At 46.3% G+C, this 26761-nt stretch overlaps 1 protein-coding gene across 2 annotated transcripts in view; it reads left to right on the forward strand.

Moving 5' to 3' along the window:
• DOCK11 (dedicator of cytokinesis 11) overlaps positions 1–26761 on the forward strand; it is a 204024-nt gene that overhangs the window by 145728 nt on the left and 31535 nt on the right. For both annotated transcript variants that reach the window (XM_039244393.1, XM_039244395.1), the window contains 7 exons: positions 733–848; positions 3341–3478; positions 7743–7925; positions 10536–10649; positions 13430–13645; positions 13736–13793; positions 25110–25216. In XM_039244393.1, the coding sequence (XP_039100324.1) occupies positions 733–848; positions 3341–3478; positions 7743–7925; positions 10536–10649; positions 13430–13645; positions 13736–13793; positions 25110–25216 (932 nt within the window). The remainder of the gene's footprint in view (positions 1–732; positions 849–3340; positions 3479–7742; positions 7926–10535; positions 10650–13429; positions 13646–13735; positions 13794–25109; positions 25217–26761) is intronic.

Raw genomic sequence — 26761 nt, forward strand, 5'->3', positions numbered from 1 at the left:
CCAGCGGGTTCTGTACATGGAAGCGATCCTCTGAAGAGCAAAGAGTAATGAAAAGTCCAAGAACATACTTTGGTTTCCATGCAACCCTCTGGAGGTCGCAGGCAAGCAAGCCAGCGGCACTGGCTTCGTAATAAGGACTGATAATAAAAACAAATGCCCTGAGCAGATGGATCCTGAGCTAATAATAGACTCAAGACCTTTCAAAAAAAAAAACCGCAGGTTTTACAGCCTTCAGCTTTGTGTGTCCGTCGCTGGTAAAAATGTAATGGACCCACTTCCTTCGGTTGGCCCAGGTGCTTTGCTTCCCCTCTGATTTAGAAATCAGCCTCTTACCGTTGGCGTCATTGAAAGCCTCTGGCCACGGGGCCGCGCTGTATGCGATGTGGCTGACTTTCTATTTCTCATTTTTGCGCACATAATTTCCTGTGTCATCCCGAGTGACATCACCACAGCTCATCACTGAAATCTCGTCTGCGAAGAAGTGGGAACGTAGTTAGGTGTCGCAGAGCTTCTCATACAGCGCCAATGTTAGAATTAGCCGAGTCAGTGAAGCAGGATCATACTTGATTAAGGAATCAATACAGCGAAACTCGTTAGGGCTGCAGGCATCAAGAGCGTCTTTTCTTCCCGCTCTTCCCCCTCCAAGTCTTCAGGGGGGTGAAAAATAATCATTCGCAACTGTCATGTGAATCTGTGCGTAGGGCGGTTTTAATTTACTTTTTTTCATCTTAGGCTCTGCAACAACCGAAGCGGATATTTTCCATCAGGCACTTCTTGAAGGCAATACCGCTACCGAAGTGTCCCTGACAGTTCTAGACACCATCTCGTTTTTCACCCAGTGCTTCAAGGTAAAAATGAAAAATTAGAATTCAGTTGGCGTCCTTGCAAAGAAAACAAGAGACGCAAAGTAATTAGTCAGAGGAAGCAGAGTGTAGTGAAAAAGCCCCGAAGGAACAGTCTGGAAACATACATGACAGACCTTGATCGGCTACTGCGTGACCTTGGGAATTCACAGAGACCCCCCCTGACCCCCACCCATTAAAGGGGGGGGGTGGGGGCTAATTTGCCCGTAAGCTTCCTTCAGCCTCTGAAATTCTGCTGTTTGATTTCTGTGTGTCTAAAAACCGTTTTCCGTCACACTTTTCTGAGTAACCTATCCAGTCATTTTTTAGGGCGACTTAAGATTGAGTCCGTTTGCCCCAGTGCCCCTCGTGATGAGGTGTCCTGCCAGGACTGGGTGATGTCGAGGCAAGCTTGCTGGCTTCCCTGGCCAGGCACCTAGTGCTTTTTCTCAGATGTCTGCCCCTCAGTACAAACCGTCATTGCTGGGATTTTAAAAAAGGAGAATGTAAAAAGCAGGGATCTTGCAGGGTTGTGGAGGCAGTGAAACAAGATAACCACTAGGGGAGTGCTTTGAAGACGGAAAGTTCTTTAACTGTAACATAATGTAACATTAGTGGGAGAGCTCAACATGGAAAAATCCTGCCTGCATTTCCGAGTTACGCAGATCAATTCTTTTCTTCCCTCTTCCCTGTGTAATTCAGTTCATTGCTTCGGCCCTCCAGATTTACTATGGAAACCTGGCCTGGCCTTTTCAGGCCAGGAATTATGATCCTTGAAAACGGAATTAGATGCTAATAAGAAATAGGCTATGGAATTTCTGTATCAAGGATTAAGTTTGTTCTGATGAAAATGTAGCCCAAATTCAGACACTTCTTACTTGGCAAACGTGTCTTGGTAGAGGTGAGGCCTCATCTTAAGCGCTTTACAAATATGAACTCACTTTTTTATTGGGAGGCTGGGGGGTGGGAGAGGGGAGTGATTGTAGATGGGAGCCGGCCCTAAAATTGGATTGTGATGGTTGAACACCGCCGTAAATGTTCTAAAAATAATTAAGTCATATATGTAAAAAGGTAAGTTTAAAAATTTTTTCATGTTTATTTATTTTTGAGAGAGAGAGCACAAGCAAGGGAGGGGCAGAGAGAGAGGGAAACACAGAAGCCGAAGCAGGCTCCGGGCTCTCCGAGCTGTCAGCACAGAGCCCGACGCGAGGCTCGAATCCACGAACCGCGAGATCATGACCCGAGCTGAAGTCGGATGCTCAACCAACTGAGCCACCCAGGCACCCCATATAACTCAGTAAACTTAAAAATACAAATATGAACTTGCTTTTGATCCTCAGAATAGCTCTATGATACAGATACTGTTATTATTCCCCTTTTAAAATGAGGAAACTGAGGCTCACAGGGAAGGTAATGTCATGTAGCCAGTCAGTGGCAGAATCAGGATTCAGATCTGGGCCAGTCTTCCCAAGAATCCATGCTTCTAACCACTACACCCTGCGTGGAAGTAGCGAAAGTAGTAGACTAAGGAAAGAACCGGAAAACTCCTATACCATTCAGGGATTCTAGCCCTCGATGTTACCATCAGTTAGCTCTGTCATAGTTTTGTATAGTATTTTGTTTTGTTGTGGTTACTTTGTGTCAAATTGTAACCCCCTAATTAGTTTCTTCAGGGATGTTAGGCCTAGAGAAGTTGACCAAAGCTTTTAAAAAAGAAAAAGGTTCACAAACCAGTAGCTACTTCTTTATTATTTGTTGTTTCTTTTATACCTGTTTGTGAGGAGTAAACATTTTACATAGTCTATTCAATTGTGGTACCCCTTGTTATCTCTCTTCCTGGAGGATTTAATTTGTCACCAGTAGCTAAATGCATTTTGTACTAGACAGACTTGTAAAAGGAAATTAGATAATAGGCTTTTAAAATAGAAATGATAGTTTTAATTCTTACATTATTTAGGCTTCCTCGAAGAAACGCAAAGCCTGGTTGCCTTGTGTCCATTTTCAATTCACTGATTCCTTCATTGAGAAGCAGTGTGGTTAATATTGCATAATATTAAGAGGTTAATAGGGGTGCCTGGCTGTTTCATTCTGTGGGACATGCAGCTCTTGGTCTCAGGGTCGTGGTTTCAAGCCCCACGTTGGGTGCAGAGATGACTTACAAAGAATAAAATCTTTGGGAAAAAAAAATTACGAGGTTCACAGAAAATACTCTTCCCATACTGTTTCTGTATTTCTGTATTCTATTTGGTGTTACGTTGGAAAAATAATTTTTTTCATCGGTTTAAATGGTGGAATTAAGTGAAAATGTAGTTGTGTGGCATTTTAAGATTTCCAAGCTGAAAGATGGCACAAATGTCTTTCAGTTATATCAAACTTTTTCTTTTTTGGAAACTTTCAAGCAGGGCTTTGATGAACAGGTATAGGGCATGTCGGCTCTCTCGTTGGGGGAGGGGCAGCAGAAATCGTTCCTGCAAAATGCATTTTTGTTGTTTTCGCAGAGTCAGCTTTTAAATAATGATGGCCACAACCCGTTAATGAAAAAAGTATTTGACATCCATCTGGCTTTTCTTAAAAATGGACAGTCTGAAGTGTCACTGAAACATGTTTTTGCCTCGCTGCGAGCTTTCATCAGCAAGGTAAGGCGAAAAGCTTTCTAGCTGCTAGTGGGCTCCATCCGTGGCACGAAGGAAAGAGGGGGCTACGCTGATCGTTGTAAGGACATGTACAAGCCTCAGATAATGAAGCTATTAAGTGTTGCCTTTGTAAGTGCGGGTACAGAGTAGCAAAATCCAGGAAGAGGACCCAACCAAGAACCCCTTAAAATCGGAACGTGCGTTTTGCTTTTTTTCCTTAAATTTAAATTTTAATGCATTAATTAATTAAAACACTTTTTTAAATGTTTGCTTATTTCTGAGAGAGAGACAGAGTGCGAGCAGGGGAGGGGCAGAGAGAGAGACACACACACAGAATCCCAAGCAGGCTCTAGGCTCTGAGCTCTGAGCTGTGAGCACAGAGCCCGATGTGGGGCTCGAACCCACGAATTGCAAGATCATGACCTGAGCTGAAGTCGGACGCTAACCGACTGAGCCACACAGGCGTCCCCATGCTTTTCATGTTTTGTTTCACCTAGTCGTTCCTTCCCTTTCTCAGCAGGTTCCTTTGCAAAGTATCATTTTCAAGTTACTGACTTTGCCAGTGTTTACTGTAGTTTGCTTCCTTTGAAAATATTCTCAGGACGCTGAGGGCATAGAAGTTATCGGCGCGCTCCTGTATAAGCAGGTAGAAAGCAGAGACCAAGTTTGATAGCCCCAGGGTCTTGTATAATATCCTGCGAGGGGGAGGCCCTCCATACGTGTCCAAATGAATGAATTCTGCCTTCCATCGCTCATGGGATCTGCGGGCTCTAGATTGTCAGGCTGCTCATCTCACCTCCACAAAACCCTCAGACCAGGCTTTTAGGAATAAATATGACCGAACGAGACAGCAAAGATCGATTTCTCATCTGCTTTTGATAGCTTTTAGACGTAATAAAAAAGACATCATAAACCAGGATGGAGTTAAAATTCTGGAAAGTCACAGGCTAGGCCTCCATGCTGGTGTGTATAACTCCCAAAGAGACCAAAAAATTCAATTAATTGATTTGTGTCGTGGAATGGAGAAGCATGGAAAACTTTTTTTTTTGTCATCCTCTTTGGGTGGTGGCCTGTTGGACTTCGTCGATAGAGAACTTAGGTGGAGTTGAAGGTTGTTGTTTTAACTGCCACTCCTTGATACCATTTTGAAGTAAGTGTACGGAGAACTGAGTTCAACAGGAGCGCATTATAAGAAACTAAGGGGAAGAGTAGAGTGGCTGGTGTGAGATCTAGAGAAAAAACACTACATCTGGGGTAAAAGCTAAGGAGTTCTGTTTCGTGGCTCTGTTACATTGAAGGTGGCTTTGGGCCGTCCAGTTAGAGCTGTTAGGACTGGCAGTTGGATACGTGGATCTTTGCTCTTGAGAGTGATCTGAGTTAGAGAGCTAGCCTTGGAGTCGTCCGTCCGTCCGTCCGTCCATCCATCCATCCATCCATCCATCCTGGATTTACCAAACACCTTCTCTCTGTCTGGTACTGTACTAGGCACTAGAGATACAAAAGAAACACAGTCTCTGCCCTTCTGAAGCTCTTAGTCTGCTGACATAAACAAGTAAACAAACGTAATCACAAGTTCTAGGAAGGACCTAAAGGTGCTATGATAGAGAATAAGGATTTGTGGGAGATCCTTTACCTTAGGGAGGCTCGTCCCTTGTAAAATGAGACCTGAAATACCAAAAGGGGCCAGCTGTTTGGAAAGCTCAAGGAAGAACACTCCGGGGAGAAGGATGTGCACATACATGCAAAGACCCAGAAATTCTAAAAGGCCCAGTTTCTCTGGGACACAGTAAACCGGGGAGATCAGAAGTATATGAGTGGTAATTGAAGCCATGGGAGTGGCTTCATTTCCCCTGGAGAACATATAGAGGAAGACCCCCCCCTCCCCCGACTCACAAAAGGTCAAGAGCAGCACATTGGAGAAAAACAACATGGAAGGGGCTGGAAAAGCACTCTCTGGAGATGAGAGGGGGACAGTCACAGAAGTAGGAAGGAAGGTAAAAAAGGAGGTATCCTGGAAGCCAAAGTAGCAAAAAGTTTCAACATTATTATGAGGAATGGAGTGGTCACTGAGATAAGGAGGAAAGGAAATCCATCGGGATTGACACTTAGGAAGTGGGTGATGATTTTGGCCATTGCCCCTCCGAGAAGCGTGATGGAGGGAGACACTGATAGTGGATTAACTGCACTATTCCCATGCGCTCGCTTACACCTTTTTTTTCATCCCAGAGTATCGTGCCCAGCAATATTTGGTCTGATCTGGTGAAACTGTTGATGAAATCTCCCAATTGCCAATCAGAAAATGCTCATGAAACATTCATTATCTGCATTGCATTGTACTTGGTGTTAAGGTGATTCAAAAGAAATGGATTCTTGTCGGGGGTAGGGTACCTGGGTGGCTCAGTTGGTTAAGCATCCAACTTGGCTCAGGTCGTGAGCTCACGGTTGGTGGGTTCGAGAGCCCTGCGTCAGGCTCTGTGCTGACAGCTCAGGGCCTGGAGCCCGCTTGGGATTCTATGTCTCCCTCTCTTTGTGCACCTCCCCCGCTCACACTCTGTCTGTCTGTCTCTCTCAAAAATAAATAAACATTAAAAAAAAATAAGAAATAGACTCTTGGGGCATCTGCCTGGCTCAGTCAGTAGAGCATGTGACTCTTTTTTTTTTATCTTTTATTTATGTCTGAGAGAGAGAGAGAAACAGCGTGAGCAGGGGAGGGTCAGAGAGAGAGGGAGACACAGAATCCGAAACCGGCTCCAGACTCTGAGCTGTCAGCACAGAGCCCGACGCAGGGCTCAAACCCACGAACCGTGAGATCATGACCTGAGCTTAAGTCGGACGCTTAACCGACTGAGCTACCCAGGCGCCCCTTGAGCATGTGATTCTTGAGTCATGAGTTCGAGCACCACGTTGGGCATAGAGATAACTTTAAAAAAAATAGGTTCCGATAACATGGGTTTAAACTCAAGATTCCCAAGGAATAATTTTGAAAGCGCAGCCCTCTAGCTTCATGCTACCTGAAGAAAATCCATTGTGTGCCCTTGAAGCTACTTCCCGCTTACTTAGCCATGTAAGCACAGGAGGTCGTAACAAGCCTATGTTATAATGAGTAGTTTATCTTCCACAAAGCAGACTGAATACATTTTCAGACTAATAGCCACTCGGCTGTTTTGAAGATTGATCATAACTTTTGTACTTTCTTTCTAATGCCAAACTGTGTCTTACTCAACACTAGTTATGAGTAGAACACACCTGTGCATGTCGTGCGTGTGTTTATGGGCATACCCTTCGCTTATACCCCAGTTTGTGAAAACATCAACTTTACTTGCTGAACAGACCCCCACTATAATTTTCTCAGCATTTGGGAGTTCATAATATAAGGAACTGTTTAAATACAAAGCAAAGAGGGGCGCCTAGGTGGCTCAGTCGGTTAAGCGTCTGACTTCGGCTCAGGTCATGATCTCACAGTTCACGGGTTCGAGCTCCGCGTCGGGCTCTGTGCTGACAGCTCAGAGCCTGGAGCCTGTTTCAGATTCTGTGTCTCCCTCTCTCTCTGCTCCTCCCCTGCTCATGCTGTCTCTCCTTCTGTCTCAGAAATAAATAAAACATTAAAATAAACAAACAAACAAACAAATACAAAGCAAAGGAGTAAATAATGCAGGTTGTCCTTCCCATTTTCAAAGCCCAAAACTGAGACCCATCAGTCGTCATCATTTCAGCCATTCATGAATTTAATACATATCATCAAGAACCTACGTATCGGGGCGCCTGGGTGACTCAGTTGGTCAAGCATCCAGCTCTTGATTTCAGCTCAGGTCATGATCCGAGGATCGTGGGATCGAGCCCCACATTGGGCAGTGCCCTCAACATAGAGCCTGTTTGGGATTCTCTCCCTCTTCCCTGCTCCGCCCATTTCCTGTGCTCACACATGCGCACTCACGTTCTCTCTCTGTTAAAAAAAAAAAAAAAAAAGACAAAAACAAAAGAACATACTTATCATCTTTTCCAGACCATCGTGAGCTCTTCTCAGATCTGTAGCATTTATGGTCCATACCGCACATTTTTGTCACGACCTACCCACTGACTTGAGTTGTTCTGTTATTAATGCGTGCTGGTCTCTGGTTCTCCGGAGCGGAGCCCCAGCCTTACGTTGGTTTTGTACCCTCAAAGCACCCAGTACAGTTTTGAGTGAGAAGCTAGAAGGCGTTGGACGGGCGAGTGATTTGGGAGCGTGGGTCTTCAGACACTTACTTCTGTTTTTCCCGTTCTTTAGTTTCCCTCGGCCTTTTTCAAAGGACGGGTAAACATGTGTGCTGCATTTTGCTATGAGGTTCTGAAATGTTGCACCTCGAAGATCAGCTCAACCAGGAATGAAGCATCCGCGCTTCTGTATCTCCTGATGAGAAACAACTTTGAGTACACCAAAAGGAAAACCTTTCTGAGGACACATCTGCAGGTCAGTGAAAATCAAAGCTCCTGATCTTTCTTCTGTCCCGTCTTTATCGAAGACCGAGCGCGGCAAAAGCAAAATATCTCAGTCGTTTTATATTGACTCAATGTTGACGTGATGGTTTGGACATAATCAGGTTAAGTAAAATATATGGACTTGCACCTGTGTCTTTTTACCCTTTAATGTGGCTCCTAGATTTTAAAATATGTACGCAGCTCACTTATTTCTGTTGGACAGCACTGCTCTAGAGTGTAGGTATTAAGAGTGCAGACTCGAGTTCGGATTCCCAGATTCCCACTCACTGTGTGACCTTGAGCAACTTCCTTAGTCTCTCGGTGCCTCAGTTTCTTCATAGGTAAGAGAGTGGTAAATGTCTGTACCTACCTCATATGGTTTCATGAGGATTAAATACCGAACAGAATATTTGCTAGAGCACAGAACCGGTTAGATCCCGTAACAGATCACTTTGTTTTTCATGTTGCAGCGTGCCCAGTTCATAAAGGATGAGAGACAGTTCAAGGTTTAGTGGAAAGCATGGGCTTTGGAATCAGACCTTCCTGGATCTAAGTCCTAGTTCAGCTACTTGCTTACTATGTGACCCTAGGCAAGTTGCTCCGTGCGCCTCTAACCGTCTGCCTCATCTGTAACGTGCGGCCAAGTGTAGTTCGCCTTGTGGAGCTCTCATGAGGTGTGCGCGGTGCCAGGGACGACGCCTAGCGTGCACGTAATAGGCGCTTTGCACCTGGTAGCTGTCAGTAAACCTCTACATTTCTGGGGTGCCTGGGTAGCTTAGTCACCTAAGCGTCCGACTTCAGCTCAGGTCAAGATCTCATGGTTCGTGGGTTCACGCCCCACATTGGGCTCTCTGCTGTCAGCACAGAGCTCGCTTCGAATTCCTCTGTTCCCAATCGTTTATCGTCAGGTAGGATAATCCGAATTCCTCTGTTCCCTTTCTCTCTCTGCCTCTACCCCTCGCACACACTTCTGCGCCCCCCCCTCAAAAATAAATACACATTAAAAAATGTATTTCAAGGGGCGCCTCGGTGGCTCGGTCAGTTAGGCGTCCAACGCCGACCCAGGTCATGATCTTGCGGTTCATGGGTTTGAGCCCCACATCAGGCTCTGTGCTGACAGCTCAGAGCTTCTGTATTAACCTCTCTCTCTGCCCCTCCCCTGTTCGTGCTTGCTCTCTCTCTCTTTCTGTGTCTCCCTCTCAAGAATAAATAAGCATTAAAATTAAAAAAAATTTTTTTTTAAACATGTACATTTCTTTTGCTTATTTGATGAAACAGCTGTGAACTAAACCACAGCTGGGACTTCTTAAACACGAGGCATCTTTGTACCATGGACGATCCTAGGCCACATTTCTGTCTTCATTGCCGTGGTCAGATCCATTGGAGTTATTTATTGGCGAGTGGGCTATAGATGAGGAAACAACCGTAGTCAGCTTTCTAGAAATGTCCTCAGTAATGGGACGTCTGATAGAGGTATATGTTTCCTATAAAAATCTGCCACGTAGGTTCTTTTGGATACGAGGGCCGCCATCACACGTTAGGGCTTTGACTCTTGGCTTTTATGAGGTGTTGCTTAAATACCACCTTCCGCAGAACGTTTCTGCAATAAACATGCAGCTAATGCCTGAAATGCCCCACGAGGTCCTTATTCTTCTGGGTCGGAGCGTCAGTTCACTGACGCAAGTCATCTGTTGAAATATAAATGAATAAATGTGAAGCGTTAAAACCATTTCTGGCATATAGTAAGTGCTCAGTAAAGAGTTAACTGAGAGTCTGATTATGATCTCTTCAGTCCTCATAAGAGCGCTCTCACACAGGTGTCAGCACCCCCGTATTACAAATGGGGAAAGTGAGGCACAGAAGGGTTCCGTAACTTTCCGAAAGCCACATGGCGAATAATTGATAAAGTCAAAATTTGAACCGAAGGCCGTTGGACCCTAGAGCTTGCGCTCATTGCTCCTCCAGAGCCCTGCTTCCCAGAAGTGGTCATCACCTTCACGTGGATCACTTGGGTGGTCATCCAAGGGAGCTTGAGAGATTAAAATCCCCATCAAAGTCCCTTCTGCCCTCTGCTGTCTAAACTAGACAGACCCCCAGTCCGAAGCCAAGAAGGGAGGCAAGGTCATGGAGTTGTTTTTGCAAAAAAATTCAATGCCAGTGTGGCATTGAAATAGAGCAGCGAAAGGCGGTGAGAAACCATCAAAGACAAATGTCATTTATTCCTGGCTGGGTGACCGCCATCGTTACGAGTTCACGATTTGGAAAACCGTTTCAGATCAGTCTGTGCTGTGAGTTTGGAACAGCTGTTCACCTCTAAGCCGAGAAACGTCCCAATAACATTTGTTACCGGGACCTTCAGAGTTGCTCCTGGACTAGAAGAATTTAAACCCCTCCTGTGTGAAGAAACTAGATTAGGATGGAACTGTAAGGTGTTTAAAAAATTGTTTTAAGTGTATATATTTGTTTTGAGAGAGAGAGTGAGCAGGGGTGAGGCAGAGAGAGAGCGCATCTCATACGGGTGCTTATGGGCTCCTACAATGACGAAAATTGGCAGCATTTGTTCAAAAGACATTGGAAGGCCAACGTGTGCTTCCTCCCACAGATCATCATCGCTGTGAGCCAGCTGATCGCCGACGTGGCACTAAGCGGAGGGTCGCGATTTCAGGAGTCCCTCTTCATTATCAATAATTTTGCCAACAGCGACAGGCCTATGAAGGTATGTGCTCACCTCAAGTAAGAAACTGGGACCACCTTCACTCTCAGGGAAGTTTACTCTCCTATAGTTAAACTCTCATTGGGTTCTCAGCGTTTGATGGTCCAGGGTGTATGCAGAGTGTGAGTTTCAGGAGTCAAGGCTCTGTCTTGTCCAGCATCCAGAACCTTCTCTGTCATCTGGGGCCATCTATCTCTAGCACCCAGAACACTGCCTGGTACACAGCAGGTCTTCAGTATTAGTTGACCGGATGGATGAATGACTGTATTGTGTATACATAGTTGTTTGAGCTGGTAGGATTGGCCTTTTTCCTCCCGGCTTGGTTTCTTCCCTTGTTCAGAAAACCCATGGGTTCTTTTTTGACTCCCACTTGGCTACCGGTGCCATTTATGGCATTGATTAATGAAGCACTGAGTTTGAGCTTTCACAAGATCTCACGTAGCTGAGAGCTACCTGACCCATTGCCAACGAAGGAGGAATAACCCAGAAGGGAGTCGTTACTTGATGGTCTTCTGAGTTTCAGGAATTATCTTTGCACTGATTATGGCTTGCCATAGGTATGTATTGTCAACCCCAAGGCCAAGGTGGACGTTCTCCGGTACCAGCTGGCTGGGGTCGAGCCCAAGACCCTGACCACCGTTCCTGTTTCTCCCCCACATACTTAGAACCTGTAATGTTGTAAAAATTCGATTGTCTCGTTGCATGGAAAACCGGGTCTGATCTTCGGCGATGTGTGCATACAAGAGCAGAAGAATTGTTTGCCGGTTGCAGACTTTCCCTCCCCGGGGGATGACCCCCATTCTTGGGAAAGGTCATCCTCCAGGATAATTTGACAATATTGTGTAAAAACTGTAAGGAGGAAAAAAAAAATTCACAGTCACAGCATACTTGATGTTCAGGACATGTAGAATCTTTGTACCAAAAAAATAATTCCCGTAGGAACGTTGCTTAGCCTGAAAAAAAAACCCAGCAAAAACAACGCTGAGTAATGCCAGCCGTTCTCAGGCTGGGAAAGTTTGCTTTTCAGCCAGTTCTCCTGGTTCCCCAGGAGATCAGCATACACTCCAACTAATCCCATGAGCACAGAAACATTTTCTGTCATTTAGGATCTTCCGCTCGTTGAGTTTGTTTTACCACTGGTGACCATTCTTCATTCTCTGGGACATAAAAGTTGGCTTTTTTATGACTCATTTCTGAAATGACCTCGCTTTAGTCTGGCAGGGCTGTCGTTACCAGTGAAGCCCACTGCACGTTATGCCTTTCCCCCCAGTAAATGGGATGGCTACTGGGGTGTAAGAAGGAACTTGATTATGTGTAATTATTATTTTTGCAGGGAGCAAGAAGGCACTTTGAAAAACCATTTCCTCCACATTTGGTTACATTCGCCCCGAGAAGCTCCCCACCCCTGCCTACTTGTCCCTTCCTTGTCTTCTCTGAATCCTACAGATAACTGTGATGACTCCACCGGGGTTAAGGAGAAGTGAGAATACTTTCTTAATAGCGGCCAAGATTAAAAGGAAACTGGAGCTTAATGGGTTTGGAGGACAAAACGACATTTGGAGAGAGGCTGTAATTAACTCTTTAGGGTTTTCTGCGATTCACAACCTTTTCGCTGTAGAAGCAGAAATTGTTACGGTTTTGGTATAAGGTTTTTACCTTAGTGTATGCGGCAGTTGGTGGATGGGAGAGGTATGTTTGTCTGGATGGAAGAGTGGCTAAGATCACTCGCTCTGGAACCAGAATGACTGGGTATAAATCCTGTCTCTACCACTTAACCAATTGTGAGGTTTTGGCCAATCCATTTAACAGCTGTGTGCCTCGATTTTTCTTTTTAAAATGAATTGTAATGGTACTTATTTCATAGGGTTGCTACAAAAATTAAAACATGGAAGGCACCTAAGACCGTTGCCGAGTACATACTAAGCTGTCACTTTTTAGTTACCATTGTAACTGACGTCACACAGGAACAGCAAATAATTCTCCTGGCTGTCGAATTTACCATGCGCCAGTAATTGTCCGTAATTTCTAGTACCGCTGGAAAGCTGGAGTTCTGAACCAGATAGTCTGGCTCTAGAATCCATGCTTTTATGTATTGTGAGTATACTGCCATCAAGTTTAGAGCCTTTGAAGACGGAGCTAATGGGACATTTTGAAAAGAAGAATTTAAACTTCTTTAGAGGCGCCTGGGTGGCTCAGTCAGTTAAGCATCCGACTCTTGATCTCGGCTCAGGTCATGCTCACACAGTTCGTGAGATGGAGCCCCTTGTGCAGAGTCTGCTTGGGATTCTCTCTCTCTCCTCTCTCTCTCTCTCTCTCTCTCTCCTCTCTCTCTCTGCCCATCCCCCACTCACATTCTCACCCATGCGCCCGCGCTCTCTTTCAAAGTAAATAAGCATTAAAATTCAAAGCTCTTTGTTTTTTTATTTATTTGTTTATTTAATTTTAGAGAGAGAGCGTGAGCAGGGGAGGAGCAGAGGAAGAGAGAGAGGGAGAGAGACTCTTAAGCAGGCTCCATGTTCAGTGCAGATCCCAACACGGGGCTCCATCCCACCATCCTGGGATCTTGACCTGAGCCGAAATCAAGAGTCGGACACTCCACCGACGGAGCCACCCGGGCGCCCCGTAAAAAGAAAAACAAAAACAAAGCTCTTTAGACATGTGATGCACCAACAACTATAACAAGCGACATAGGTCATGGATTCCCAGGATTGGATGCCAGGGCTTAGAGCACAGGGGTACTATTGATAAACATGTCTTTTTTTTGTTGTTTGTTTTGAAATTAGGCAACTGCTTTTCCCACAGAAGTCAAAGACTTGACCAAGAGAATCCGTACCGTCCTTATGGCCACGGCCCAAATGAAGGAGCATGAGAAAGATCCTGAAATGCTGATTGATCTCCAGTACAGCCTTGCCAAGTCCTACGCAAGCACCCCGGAGCTCAGGAAAACCTGGCTTGACAGCATGGCCAAGATTCATATAAAAAACGGAGATTTTTCAGAGGTAACTACTTCAGACGTTGCTCTAAACACAACCCTGCAGAAGGCTCTGGAACGCGTTCTGACTGCTCTTTTCTTTGTCATCCTTTTCCAGGCAGCAATGTGTTATGTGCACGTGGCAGCTCTGGTCGCCGAGTTTCTTCATCGAAAAAGTAAGAGATTTCTGTTCTCGAGACGGGGCGAAGTTCCGGCGGCTGGGTAGTTTTTCCTCCTTGTAGCTTGAATGGGAGATACCGTTGAGCTCCGAACACTGCGTTCACCTTTAGCCTCGTTTGGTGTTCAAACAGAAGTTGTTACCAAAAAAACTGGAGTATTCGTTTTGCCTTCTGCTTTCATTGAGAGTACAAGAATAAGTTAAATAGCGCAGGGCCCGGCCTGATGCCCAGTGTTTATTTTCCAAGTCTGTCTCCCTGGAAGACTGCCACAAATCACATTCTTCTCAGGGCTCGTGAGAAGCTCTGGTTAATACAGCTCGTTTGTTTTCCCCTCATCTGTCTCAACTTCACCAAAAACTGCACGCAGGTTACATCTCTGTAGCCCCTTTCATGCAACAATACTTTGGTATAAAAGGGGAGTCAGGGGGCGCCTGGGGGGGCTCAGTCGGTTAAGCGTCCGACTCCTGATTTCGGCTCAAGTCGTGATCTCACGGTTTGAGAGTTCGAGCCTCGCGTCGGGCCGCGTGCTGCCTGTGCGGAGCCTGCTTGGGATTCTCTCTGCCCCTCCCCTGCTCTCGTGTGCTCTCTCTCTCTCTCTCTCTCTCGCTCTCTCTCAAAATAAGTAAACCTAACAGATAGATAAAAGGGAGTCAGCACATCAGCAAGATGGCCGAGTGAGGCGCCCCTTGTTCCTGTGTCCCCCCTCACCAATTTGGCATCTGTCCGTGGACAGAAGTGCCTCTGTGGGAGCCATGGGTCCAGCACCATAACCCGGGGACCTGGGAGGACTCTCCCCCACCTGTGCCTCAGGAAACAGACAGACCTCGGTCCTGGATGTGGACCGTGTCGTGGCTCGTGAACTGGGCCTGGCCCTTCCCAGCTGCGCTCCGAGAGCCCCTAGAGAGCCTTGTCTTCGATAACCATCCGCGGACCAGAGGACCTCGGTGGGCGCGTCCGGGAGGCCCGTTGCGAAGCTCCAGCGTGCCGTTGGAGCAGACCAGATACAAGTTCGGATGCTTCGGAGAGGGTGAAAGCTCCGTGCCCAGGGAGACCTTCTCGCCCGTGATCTCTTCTGCGGGGAACAAGTGGGAGCACACGAGTGGGCACCGGGCATCCCCAGTGGCACAAGGCCTTCCAGAGAGGCACGTCTCTCTCTCGCCCCATCCGGGGTACCTGGCTCACGAGCTGCATGATGAAGGGCAGGAGGAGGTGGGAGTAGATCGGACTCCTAGAGGGCCTTAAAGAGACATGGGTCCCACTAACTGCTTTCCAGGCTCCGTCTAGAAACCCGCCAACAAGGCACTAGGGACACATAGCACATGGATTCCCCCACCCCACCCCCACCAGCCCACCGGCACCCTCGGTGCTCTGTGCATCTAAACCCCACTCTCCTGTATCCTATAGCCGGCTCCCTGCGTGTGCCCCTGATGGGTGGTGAGACCAAGCTTTGGCAGACGACTAGAAAGCCATCCAGAAGCTGTGGGCCCCTAAGAGACCACAAGCTTGAGCGTTAGCACTTTGGCCTGGTGTGTTACATGATGGAGAGAAGGCATACAAGCTTCAGATATCTGCCACAAAACGGGCATGTGGGCGGCTCAGTCACTTGAGCGTCAGACTTCAGCTCAGGTCATGATCTCATGGTTTGTGGGTTTGAGCCCTGCATCGGGCTCTGTGCTGCCAGCTCAGAGCCTGAAGCCAGCTTTGGATTCTGTGCCTCTCTCTCTCTCTGTACCCCTCCCCCGCTTGTGTGCTCGCTCGCTCTCTCACTCTCTCTCACTCTTGCTCTCTCAAAAATAAGCATTAAAAAAAAGAAATCTGCCACAAAAGGGAGCAAGAAGTGTGAAGCCAGTGTATCCATAGGAGGTCCGTGAAGGCCACAGACTCCCTCGCAGGACAGATGGAAGGTATTTCTCTCCCAAACCCAGTCAGTAAAAAGGGTTGGAGGTGACTGCTACTTCAGATGCAAAGACAGCCACGCAAAAGACTTCAGAGAACAGGAAAAATGAAGGAAACATGGCAGCACCAAAGGCTCACAATAATCTTCCAGTAACCCGTGCCAGAGTCCCGGAGATCTGCAATTTACCTCATGAAGAACCCCAAATAGCTGTTTTAAGGAAGTTTAATGAGCCATGATAAAACAGAAAGAGAGTTCCATGAAACCGGGAGAACAGTACCAGAACAAAACAGGAAGTTAAACACAGGAAATTAAAAAAAAAAAAAAAATTCTGGCATTGAAGAATACAATGGATGAAGTGGAAAATGCAACAGTGAGCATTGCAGACAGAATGGATCAAGCCGAAGAAGTAATCTGGGAATTAGAAGCCGGGACCTTTGAATTTATCTCCTCAGAGAACAGAGACAAAAGAATAGGAAAGAGTGAAGAAGCCCCGGCCATGATCTTTGCAATAGCATCAAAAGAAACGGCCTGTGAATTTTTGGAGTCCCAGGAGAAGAGAGAAGGAGACAGAAAACTTTTATTTCAAGAAATAATGGCTGAGAACGTCCCAGATCTGGGGAGAGCATCGGACATCCATGTTCACGAAGCTCATAGATCCCCCAGTCGCTCAACAGAAAGAGAGCTTCTCTAAGCCACATCATACTAGAACTATCAAAAGACAACCCCAAGGCAGCAATAAGAAAGAAGTTTGTCACTGACAAGGGAGCCCCCAAAGGCCATCAACGGGTTTCTCAGCAGAGCCTTGCAGGCAAGGAGAGAGTGCTAGGAAGCATTCAAAGAGCTGAACGAGGGGCGCCTGGGTGGCTTAGTTGGTTAAGCGTCCGACTTTCACTTAGGTCATGATCTCGCGGTTCGTGGGTTCGAGCCCCGCATCGGGCTCTGTGCTGACTGCCAGCTCGGAGCCTGGAGCCTGTTTCAGTCTGTGACTCCCTCTCTCTCTGACCCTACCCTGATCACACTGTCTCTCTCTCTCCTAGAAATAAATAAAACATTAAAAAAAAAAAAAAGAGCTGAACGAATAAAACCGCCAGCCAAAAGCACTCCAGTAAAGGTGTCCCTCAGAAATGAAGGACCGATAAAGACGTTCCCGGACAGACAAAAGCTGAAGGAGTTCATCCCCACTGCACCCGCCAGGCAAGAAAGGCTGAATGGAGCTCTTGAAGCTGAAATGAAGAGATGCCAATTAATAACACGAAAACATATGAAACGGATCCATAAGAATGTGTGGCACACATACACCGTATTCAGCCACAAGAGAGAAGGAAATCTGGCCCCTTTCGGCAATATGGATGGACGTTGAGGGCATCATGCTAAGTGGAATGAGTCAGAAAGAGAAAGACCAACACTGTATGAGCTCACGTTCATGTAGCATCTAGAAACTCGGAATCACAGAGGCAGAGAGTGGAATGGTAGTTGCCAGAGGCCAGGGGTTGGGGAAAATGCTTCGGAAGATGTTGACCAGAGGGTACAAACTTTCAGTTAGAAGAGGAGTCAATTCTGGAGATCTCATGTACAGCACAGTGCTGATAGTTAATACTGTATCGTGTCCTTGGAATTTGCTGAGAAAGTGGATCTTAAATATTCTCATCGCCCCCCCAAAAATGGTACTTATGTGGGCGGGGCATTCATTTCACAATGTACACGCATCAAATCAACACACACGCCTTAAACTGACTCCGCGTTCCATTTCAGCTGTGTCTCAACGGAGCTGGCGGGGCGGTGGGGGAGGGAGAAAGAAACAACAAAGGGAGCCGGTGGTCCCGAAGGGCTTCAGGATCCAGCAGATCTAATGCAAAGATCTGCCTGAAAGCTTCCCTTTCCCAAGCCAATATTGTCGACTACTGTAAAACTACTCAGATGGCAAAACGGTTGGGTTAGCAGCCTTCCACTGTCTAGCATAATGGCCGAGCTATTTCCCTTCTAGCTATTTCCTTTCCAGCGGTTGAATGAGTAACATTAGAGCAAGATGAAACCATCCTGTGGGAGCCCTGTCACTCTGGTTTGATCTATGAGAACACAGCCATGTTTTGTTTCGAATTCCTACGGTTAACTCTGTAGCTTCCATTTTCCATCTAAGGCTCGGTTTTTGAGTGCCTCGTCTAAGAATACCACCCCACGTGAGGAGAACCTCTTTCTACAAAGAGTCATCTCAAGCATGGCGTCAAGACTAAAATGGAGATTCATTTTGCTTTTTTTTGTATGTTTTTTCTTACATTTATTTATTTTGAGAGAGGGAGAGAGAGAATCCCAGCGGGCTTCACGCTGTCAGTGCAGAGTCTGACGCGGGGCTCGATCTCAGGAACTGCGAGATCATGACCTGAGCCAACATCAAGAGTCAGATGCTGAACTGACTGAGCCACCCAGGCGCCCCTTTTTTACTTGTATTTTAAATTAACGTTTTCTGTTTAATACTGACATATTTAATGATCCATGTGTTTGAAATTGGCATACTCTAGTTTTCTCCTTTGACTACCTGGACTTGGTTTTAAACGGGAAAAATAATAATTGTTAAAAGAAGGCCCCATTTGAGGTTCTTTTTCCTATATCACCCGTCTGCCTGTGAAATCACAGTCAAAATAAATATTGAAATTGTACCTCTGCAGTTCCAAATAGACTGATTCGAGAACTGTAAACACGGTAATACATTTAGGTTGGTATTATCTCCTCTTTTGAATTAGAGAAAGCTGCAGTAAGACTTTTATGTCCACGGAGTATAAAACTACACCCTTTAGATATTAACAATTGTTAAATATATTAAAATCTTTCCCTAGATGTTTTTCCCAGAGGTCCAGTAGGCCTTAAAATTAAGCAGAAATCAAGAATTATTCATCTCTGTTATCAGTCCTTAAACTTTGAAAATATAAGACTGGACAAAATAGCAACTAAAATAGAATGTAAATATTGCTGTGGTTTCCTGGACATCGGCTGGAAGCAGCTAGGCTGAACACTAAACAGTGTGGCATGCTTCAGTAAATGGGAACAGTGCCCTAAAAAAATTTTTTTTTTAATTTGGGTATAGTCGACACACGATGGTACGTTAGTTTTAGGGCGACGACATCGCGATGCACTTCTCTGTATGTTACCCTGTCCCCGCCACCATCGAAGCTACCGTCTGTCACCATACAGGGCTATTACAGTGCCATGAACTGTATTCCCTGAGCTGTGCCTTTTATTCCCCGATTATTCTTTCCGTAGCTGGAAGGCTGTATCTGCCTCTCCCCCTGTTTAAATATTTACTTCATAATCCCCAAGGTTTTTAAGAGTTTCTCCTTCATATAAATCAAAGAGTCCCTCTTTGAGTTGGAAAAAAATGTTTTCACATTTAACAAAACACGTTAACTTTAGGAGTTCATGTATTTATTTATAGGCCCCATCTATTTTTATTTTTTTTATTTTTTTAAAATATTTTTTAATGTTTTTATTTATTTCCAGGAGAGAGAGACAGCGTGAGCAGGGGAGGGTCAGAGAGAGAGGGAGTCACAGACTGAAACAGGCTCCAGGCTCTGAGCTGGCAGTCAGCACAGAGCCCGACGCGGGGCTCGAACTCACGAACTGCGAGATCATGACCTAAGCGAAAGTCGGACACTTAACCGACTAAGCCACCCAGGCGCCCCAGCCCCATCTATTTTTAAACCTGGAAAATTCTACTTGCTTAAACTAGCAAACCTTATTCTAAGGGGCGCCCAGGTGGCTCAGTTGGTTAAGCATCTGACTCTTGATTTCCGCTCAGGTCATAATCCCACAGTTCGTGAGTTTGAGCCCTGGTGCCATCAGCGCAGGGTCTGCTTGGGATTCTCTCTCTCTTCCTGTCTCTGCATGACCCCCCCCCCCCAAAATAAATAAAAGAAATTTTAAATGGTGACAGTAGTAAAATCCTCAGGGTCCCCTCACCCTCGGCTTTAGTCATTCAGATGATCCAAAACACTTTCCTTTGGTGATTAGTTGATTAAACTGTGATCGTTCTACCAATATACACTACTAATTGGAAACACAAGTTCAGGGGCGCCTGGGTGGCTCAGTCGATTAAGCGTCCAGCTTCGGCTCAGGTCACGATCTCACGGTTCGTGGGTTTGAGCCCTGCATCGGGCTCTGTGCTGACAGCTCAGAGCCTGGAGCCTGTTTTGGATTCTGTCTCTCCCTCTCTCTCTGACCTTCCCCTGCTCGCTCGCTCACTCTCTCTCTCTCTCAGAAATAAATAAAAACATTGAAAAAAGAAAGAAAACACAAGTTCACAATTTAATCTTTTAACCTGTCATCCAGCCTGAGAACTTCATGATCTAGATAAGAGCTGGCTATTTACAGAGTAAATACAAAAAACAGTTGAGTGCAGTGCTGGGGGGAAAAAGTTTTATTAACACCTAAGACAGACTTCACAAAAATAGTTGAGCAATTCCACAATCCTTTGTGTTCTACTGTTAAGCGTCCTTTAACAATGAAGACAGAAGGGAAGGAGAGTTAGAGTGTATTTTAAATCTTGGCCATACCAATTGCAAAAAAATTTGTTTTCTCAAACTCCTATGCCATTTCTTTTGAAGTCATTATAAAGCACTTCTTTTAATCAAGATAAAATGAAATATACTTTCCAGCTGACTTATTGGAGACAGATGTTCTGATGAGAGTTTTGTTTTTTTTTTTTAAAGAGTTCGTTCAATTGGTTCGTTCCATTGGGTGGTTGCCTAAGCAAGCAAAGGCTCGGGCCCCTGTCCCCCGGGACTGACTGTAGAACACCGTTGATGGCTTATTTCTAGATCCTTCTTTTTTCATGTTCCAAGCACTGAACTGAAAAGGAAAGGGGAAGGAGATGTACAGTTTTCCCTGCCCGCCCCTCTTCTTTTATTTTTTTTTAACTTTATTTTTTACATTTATTTATTTTTGAGAAAGAGACATAGAGTGTGACTGGGGGAGGGACAGAGAGAGAGGGAGACTCAGAATCACAGCAGGCTCCAGGCTCTGAGCTGCCAGCACAGAGCCCTACGTGGGATTCTACGTGACCTGAGCCAAAGTCAGACACTTAACCGACTGAGCCACCCAGGCGCTCCGCCCCCCCACCCCGCCCCTTCTTTTAGTCAGCCAGAGCTCTTGCTCTTCCTCTCAGAGAGACCTTAAGGATACCCTTCTCTTCCTCTGACTTAAGTTCCCTCTAAGTGGTGGTACTTACTGGGTGTTGGGTACCCTCACCCCCACGGATCTAAAAGAAAAAAAGTTCTCAATGTCCCTATTTCTATCCTATCTGAGAACCGCCAAGTATTCTACATCTCATTCTTTGGGGGCAAGACTTGATGTACCCCTCCCTCTTCTCTTCTCCAGAGAGGGCACAACTCTTCTGACCCGGGGAAGACAAGAGGCAGGTGTCTGCGCCCTTCCATCACCGTTTAGCATCCGAGGCTCAGCAAACTTTGGTCCTAGAGGCGCTCCCCGCCCCTGCCCCCCCCACCCCGGCCCTGGCCAACAACCCAGAAAAAGGAATTTCCTTTCCCATAGAGTCTGTTCCTTTCATTCCTTATAGGGTAATCTTGTTCCCTTTCTCAAATCTTTTTACCCAGGGTCTGATAGCTTAAGTTCTGCAGGCCTGACTCCTTGCCAGTCACAGCCCTCCCTGCCTTCCCCCCCTCCCCCCATAGGACTTTTAACCTCTTCTCCTTCTTCTGACTTGAAGTCTTATTTTATCAAGGGTTGAACTGCCTCCCCACCCTCCAAACTCCTCTCAGCTTTTATTTTCTCCTGGGATCATTTGTGCCCAAGATAATGGTCCATCCTTGGTCAGTTTGCATCCCGCTTTCCCTAGAGCAGCAGTCAGGAGTTCAGAAACTATAGCTATGAAGGGCAAGGTCAGGAATTCTGGTCATACACCAGAAAGATGGAGAGCAGACTCTTGAAGACCACCTTCTGTAATGCCACGGAGCACCACGTGAGAGTCCCGAAACACGTGCCTCCCTCTGCTGGGATATGTACACTGGCCACTCTTAGATTCAGCAAATTGTTTCACCTAAAAAAATCTCTCCAAGAGCACCTGGGTGGCCGACCTCGGCTCAGGTCATGCTCTTGCGGTTCACAAGTTCGAGCGCCACATTGGGCTCTCTCCTGACCGCTCAGAGCCTGGAGCCTGCTTCAGATTCTCTCTCTCTCTCTCTCTCTCTCTCTCCTCTCTCTCTCTCTCTCTCAAAAATAAACAAACACAAAAAAAAGAACATTAAAAATCTTTCCAGGACTAAGGGCAATCAAATTTCCCCAAGCATTTTTTTTCGTTTTTGTTTTTGTTTGTTTTTTCTTTCCCCCAAGCATTTTAAAGACCCTCACAACGAAAAGCGTCCTTATATCATTGGATGGTTTGGTGGGTGATAAGAACTTATGCAAACAAGAGGATATATTCTCCCCTAGGCAGAGGTACGTCATTAGGCATAGGACTCAAATAACACACTTCCGCAAGAATAGTGGAAGCTAACAATCCATGAAGCAGATAGCAAACTCCAAGGTGGGCATTGACCTGTCGGTTTCTGAGAAAAACCACCTTCGACTTAAAATATATACTTGAGGAGCGCCTGGGTGGCTCAGTCGGTTAAGCGTCCGACTTCGGCTCAGGTCATGATCTCCGGGTTCGTGGGTTTGAGGCCCGCGTCGGCCTCTGTGCTGACAGCTCGGAGCCTGGAGTTTCCTTCAGATTCTGTGTCTCCCTCTCTCTGCCCTTCCCCTGCTCATGCTCTGTTTCTCTCTCTCTCTAAAGTAATAAACATTCAAAATAAAAAATATATTTGAATTCTACCTAAAGTCTACTTAAAATCTCTCTCCCAAGATGCTTTTGCCTCGTCTGATCTCAGGCACAGGAGTGTGCCCGTTCGTCCTCCCCTAAATCACAGCATTCTGGAAAAATCCTAGATTTGGGAATAATAGTGTCAGAGCAGACAGGAATTCTTTTCCCTGGTCATGGACCTTCACGACCTTCAGGGATTGACGCCTTTCTTTGTTGAGGACCCCCCCCCCCCCCCCCCGCCCCGCTTCCCTACCGCCTAGCTCTTGACTTGGCAGAGGTGATCAAGTGGGACATCGTCTCCTAAATTTCAGAAAGTTCTCCTAAGGTACTACTCAAAGAGTGGCTGATCTCAAAATTGTTTGTTACTGGGTCACAACAAGCTAAGGAGCATTCCCCTGGATGGAAATCAGCTCCGTCCCTGAGCGCATTTAGTTTAGCAGACTTTTTTTTTTTTTTTTTACCCCCATAGACTCAGTTGAAGAGGGAAATGATGAATTGATTCACATTCGGGTGCAAGTTCCTTGTCTTGTTGTGGTTCAGCACTTTGAATAGAACTTGCCTCAAAGTCTGTAATAGACCATTTTAGACGTGCTTATCTTCAGAAATGAAGTGCGTTCCGCTCGGTCGTCAGTGTCTTCTGTTAACCTAATTTCTTTGAACAAAAATGGCCCCAAAGGGTCCATGAGTAATTCTCATTTTCATTTTTTTTTTAATTTTTAAGTTTACTTATTTATTTCGCGAGAGAGAGGGAGTGTGAGCGGGCTAGGGACAGAGAGAGAAGGGAGAGAGAATCTGCACCGACAGTGCACAGCCTGATACAGGGCTTGAACTCACAACCGTGAGATCATGACCTGAGCCGAGGTCAACAGTCGGATGCTTAACCGACTGAGCCACCCAGGTGCCCCTTATTTTTATTTCTGCCTCTCCTTCACAGAAAGCCACGGACTGCTCCCTCTGTGTTTCTCGATTCTTGAAAAAGCACTTGAAAATAACCCCATCTTCCCTCTCCAGAAGCCCATCTCTCCCTCTCTTCAAAGTGTGGTGCTGATTTGATAACTCATGCTCTGTCAGGCATCTTACCAGACGATGTATGTATGTAGCTTTCATTTAGACCAGGGGACCCGGCAAAAGCCTGATAACCCGACCTTTCTTTCTACCAGAGTTCTGAGAAGTCTCTTACATAGGAAGCCTGACTCTCTTAAACCTTCCTTCTCCTTTCCCCAAGAGGGTTTGGACATGGTCACAGAATGTGTAGGGCAGCCACGGGGCCCCTTCTATACCCAGACTCCTGCTTGACAGCAAACATTTGGTCCACGATCCCACAGCAGCTCTTCTCAGCCTGAGCTCACTTGCTGCCGCCCAGAGGTCCAGCTGAAGACTCGCTGTGCTGGCTGCCCACAATTGTCCAGCCTTGGAAAAGCTCGCTTGTTTATTGATAACTTCGGTTCAGAATTTCTTCAGCACTCCTTATATGCTGGGTTCTGCTCTACTCTCTGCATTTGCTTAAATTCTTGTAATTCTCTCCATTTGACGGCCAGTGTGGCTTTTTAACAGTTCTAGAGAGAGAAGCCTGTCTAAAATCACGCCGTTAGTGGTAGAACTGAGGCGCTCTAACTCAGAAAGCACGGATTCCCCCAGGGCCAGCCCCCCATCTCCAAGGATGCTTTGGTCCCACCATGTGCTTTCTCTGCCTCTCTTACAAGTCCTGGGCGACGCTTCCCCCAGCCACCCAACCCACTTCCCTTTTCCAGTTCTTCAGGAAAATGAGGAACTAGAAATGGTTACAAAAGCTCATTCCTTGGCTGCCTGAAAGGTACATGCCCTTTTTGTGTAGGTGACAAACCAGAAACACACAGGATCAAAGCGGTCAGTTACACAAGGACACATTTACTAGCCGCTGAAGATGCTTCCTGGTCAGAAAATAAAACTGACTTGTTAGCAACTTGAGCTCGCCTTTTGGGAAAAAGACTGGTAGGATGTGTAATAGATGGAAGCAATTTGCAACATTCTTTACCAACTGAAAATTGCGCCAATGGCTTTGACCAGCACAAAAATGTCTGTGTTTGTTTTTAAGGGTGAGCAGTCCACGTAAGGCTGTTCCTCACCAGACACTTTTTATTTAAATCTTTTTTTAATGTTTTGATTTATTTTTGAGAGAGAGAGAGAGAGACAGCATGAGCAGGGTCAGAGAGAGAGGGAGATCTAGAATCCGAAGACAGGCTTCCAGGCTCTGAGCTGTCAGCACAGAGCCCGATGCCGGGCTCGAACCCACGGACCATGAGATCGTGACCTGACCCGAAGTCGGACGCTTAACCGACTGAGCCACCCAGGCACCCCTCCACCAGACACTTTTTAAAAAATGCATTTACTGGAGTGCCTGGGTGGCTCAGTCGGTTGAGCGTCCGACTTCGGCTCAGGTCACGATCTCGTGGTCCGTGAGTTTGAGCCCTGTACCCAGCTCTGTACTGACAGCTCAGAGCCTGGAGCCTGCTTCGGATTCTGTGTCTCCCTCTCTCTCTCTCTGTCCCTCCCTCGTTCACGCTCTGTCTCTCAAATAAATAAATAAATAAAAATAAAAAATTCACTTCACTGCTTTCTGTTCATACAGAATTATTCCCTAGTGGATGTTCAGCCTTCAAGAAAATAACTCCCAATATAGATGAAGAAGGAGCAATGAAAGAAGATGCTGGAATGATGGATGTCCATTACAGTGAGGTATGATTCCAGGGCCTGCAATGCCAGTTATATAAATTTAACTTCTTAAAATTTATATTAAAAAATTATGACAGCTAACTTAATTTGGAAGGTAACCAAGGGCTGATGAACTGTAAGCATTAAAACTGCCCAGGGCAGTGATGTCCCTATTTGGAATGTGGAGCCTGGCTTCTGGAATGGCTCCTGTTGTCTGGCTCGCGGGAGGCAATATTTATCATCTTCGAATTACCGTCCCAGTAACCAGATCAGGGTCCCCGTACTTTGGAAAAATCTCCAGAAAAAAGAGAGTTACCCAGTGCAGCCGCTGAGCAGAGTATGCAGAAAAGTCGTTTCTAAAATGGAAAATTCCTGCCATAAACTTCTTATGGACAGCAAACAGCTTCTCTCATCAGTCAATAAATATTTATTGACTTAGGAGCAAGGCTCCAGACGTGGTGATGTAGGAGCTATAAAATAGATATGGCAAATCCCTGACCTGACCTCCCGTATCTGCCTGAACAGTTAATACATCTACATGGAAATGAGGGGAAAAAACAAGCCAAAATAAGACCATGCCCTTTGAACAGTGGCCTCGGTGTGCTTCACATAAAGTCAGAGGTGGGAGAGATGCCTTTGAGCTGAGGTAGAACAGAGGAGGTATGATCAGAGAGGGGCCGAGAAAGAGGCCACTCTGCAGGCAGTCTGCCAGATGAGTAGAGGAACAGGGACAAAAGTTACAAGGTGGGAAGGGCGCCTGGGTGACTCAGTCGGTTAAGCGTCTGACTTCAGCTCAGGTCGTGATCTCGTGGTTCCTGAGTTCGAGCCCCGCGTCGGGCTCCGTGCTGACAGCTCAGAGCCTGGAGCCTGCTTCGGATTCTGTGTCTCCCTCCCTCAATCTCTCTCTCTCTGCCCCTCCCCTGCTCGCACTCCGTGTCTCTTTCTCTTTCAAAAATAAATAAACATTAAAAAAAAATTTTTTTTAAGTGAAGAGGTGGGAACGTTAAGGCATTGGGGCCCTGGCTGATCAACCAGCGGGTTCGCATAGAGAAGAGTAGTGGTTGAGGTTAGATTTTGAGACACTTGGCACGTTTCGGCTTTGTTCAGCAGACTGTTGAATTGCTCTCAAAGGATTTTGAGCAGAAGAATGGCAAGATGAAAGCAAGGAAGAGGTCACTTGGCAGAAAGGTGGCAGATGGCATTGAGGGCGGAGGCTAGAGCACTGCCCAGAAGTCCAGCCGTGTGGCACTCGGGGCCGAAGCCCACATGGTGGCAGGCTGACCACCACACAGAAAAGAGAAAGGCCCACTGGCTTTGGGGCGAGAAGAGTCCCAGGCAGCTCTGAGCTTTCGGGTTTGGACATTCCAGGAAGGCAGCAGGTGGATGATTTTCCGGGGAAGATGATGAATTCCGTCTTTGATGTGTGTCGAACCTTAAGTAGGAGCTTATCGAAATGGAAATGGCCGTCAGGCCGTTGGGCGTTTGGGACCAAGTCGGGGGCGAGCAGTCAGGAGGGGAAATACACATCTGGAAGTCATCTGTGGGAGAACTGAAGCAGAGGGAGGAGGG

This window comes from Hyaena hyaena, unplaced genomic scaffold, assembly GCF_003009895.1.
Source record: "Hyaena hyaena isolate Hyena2069 unplaced genomic scaffold, ASM300989v1 scaffold_243, whole genome shotgun sequence".
In the NCBI taxonomy this organism is placed as follows: Eukaryota; Metazoa; Chordata; class Mammalia; order Carnivora; family Hyaenidae; genus Hyaena; species Hyaena hyaena.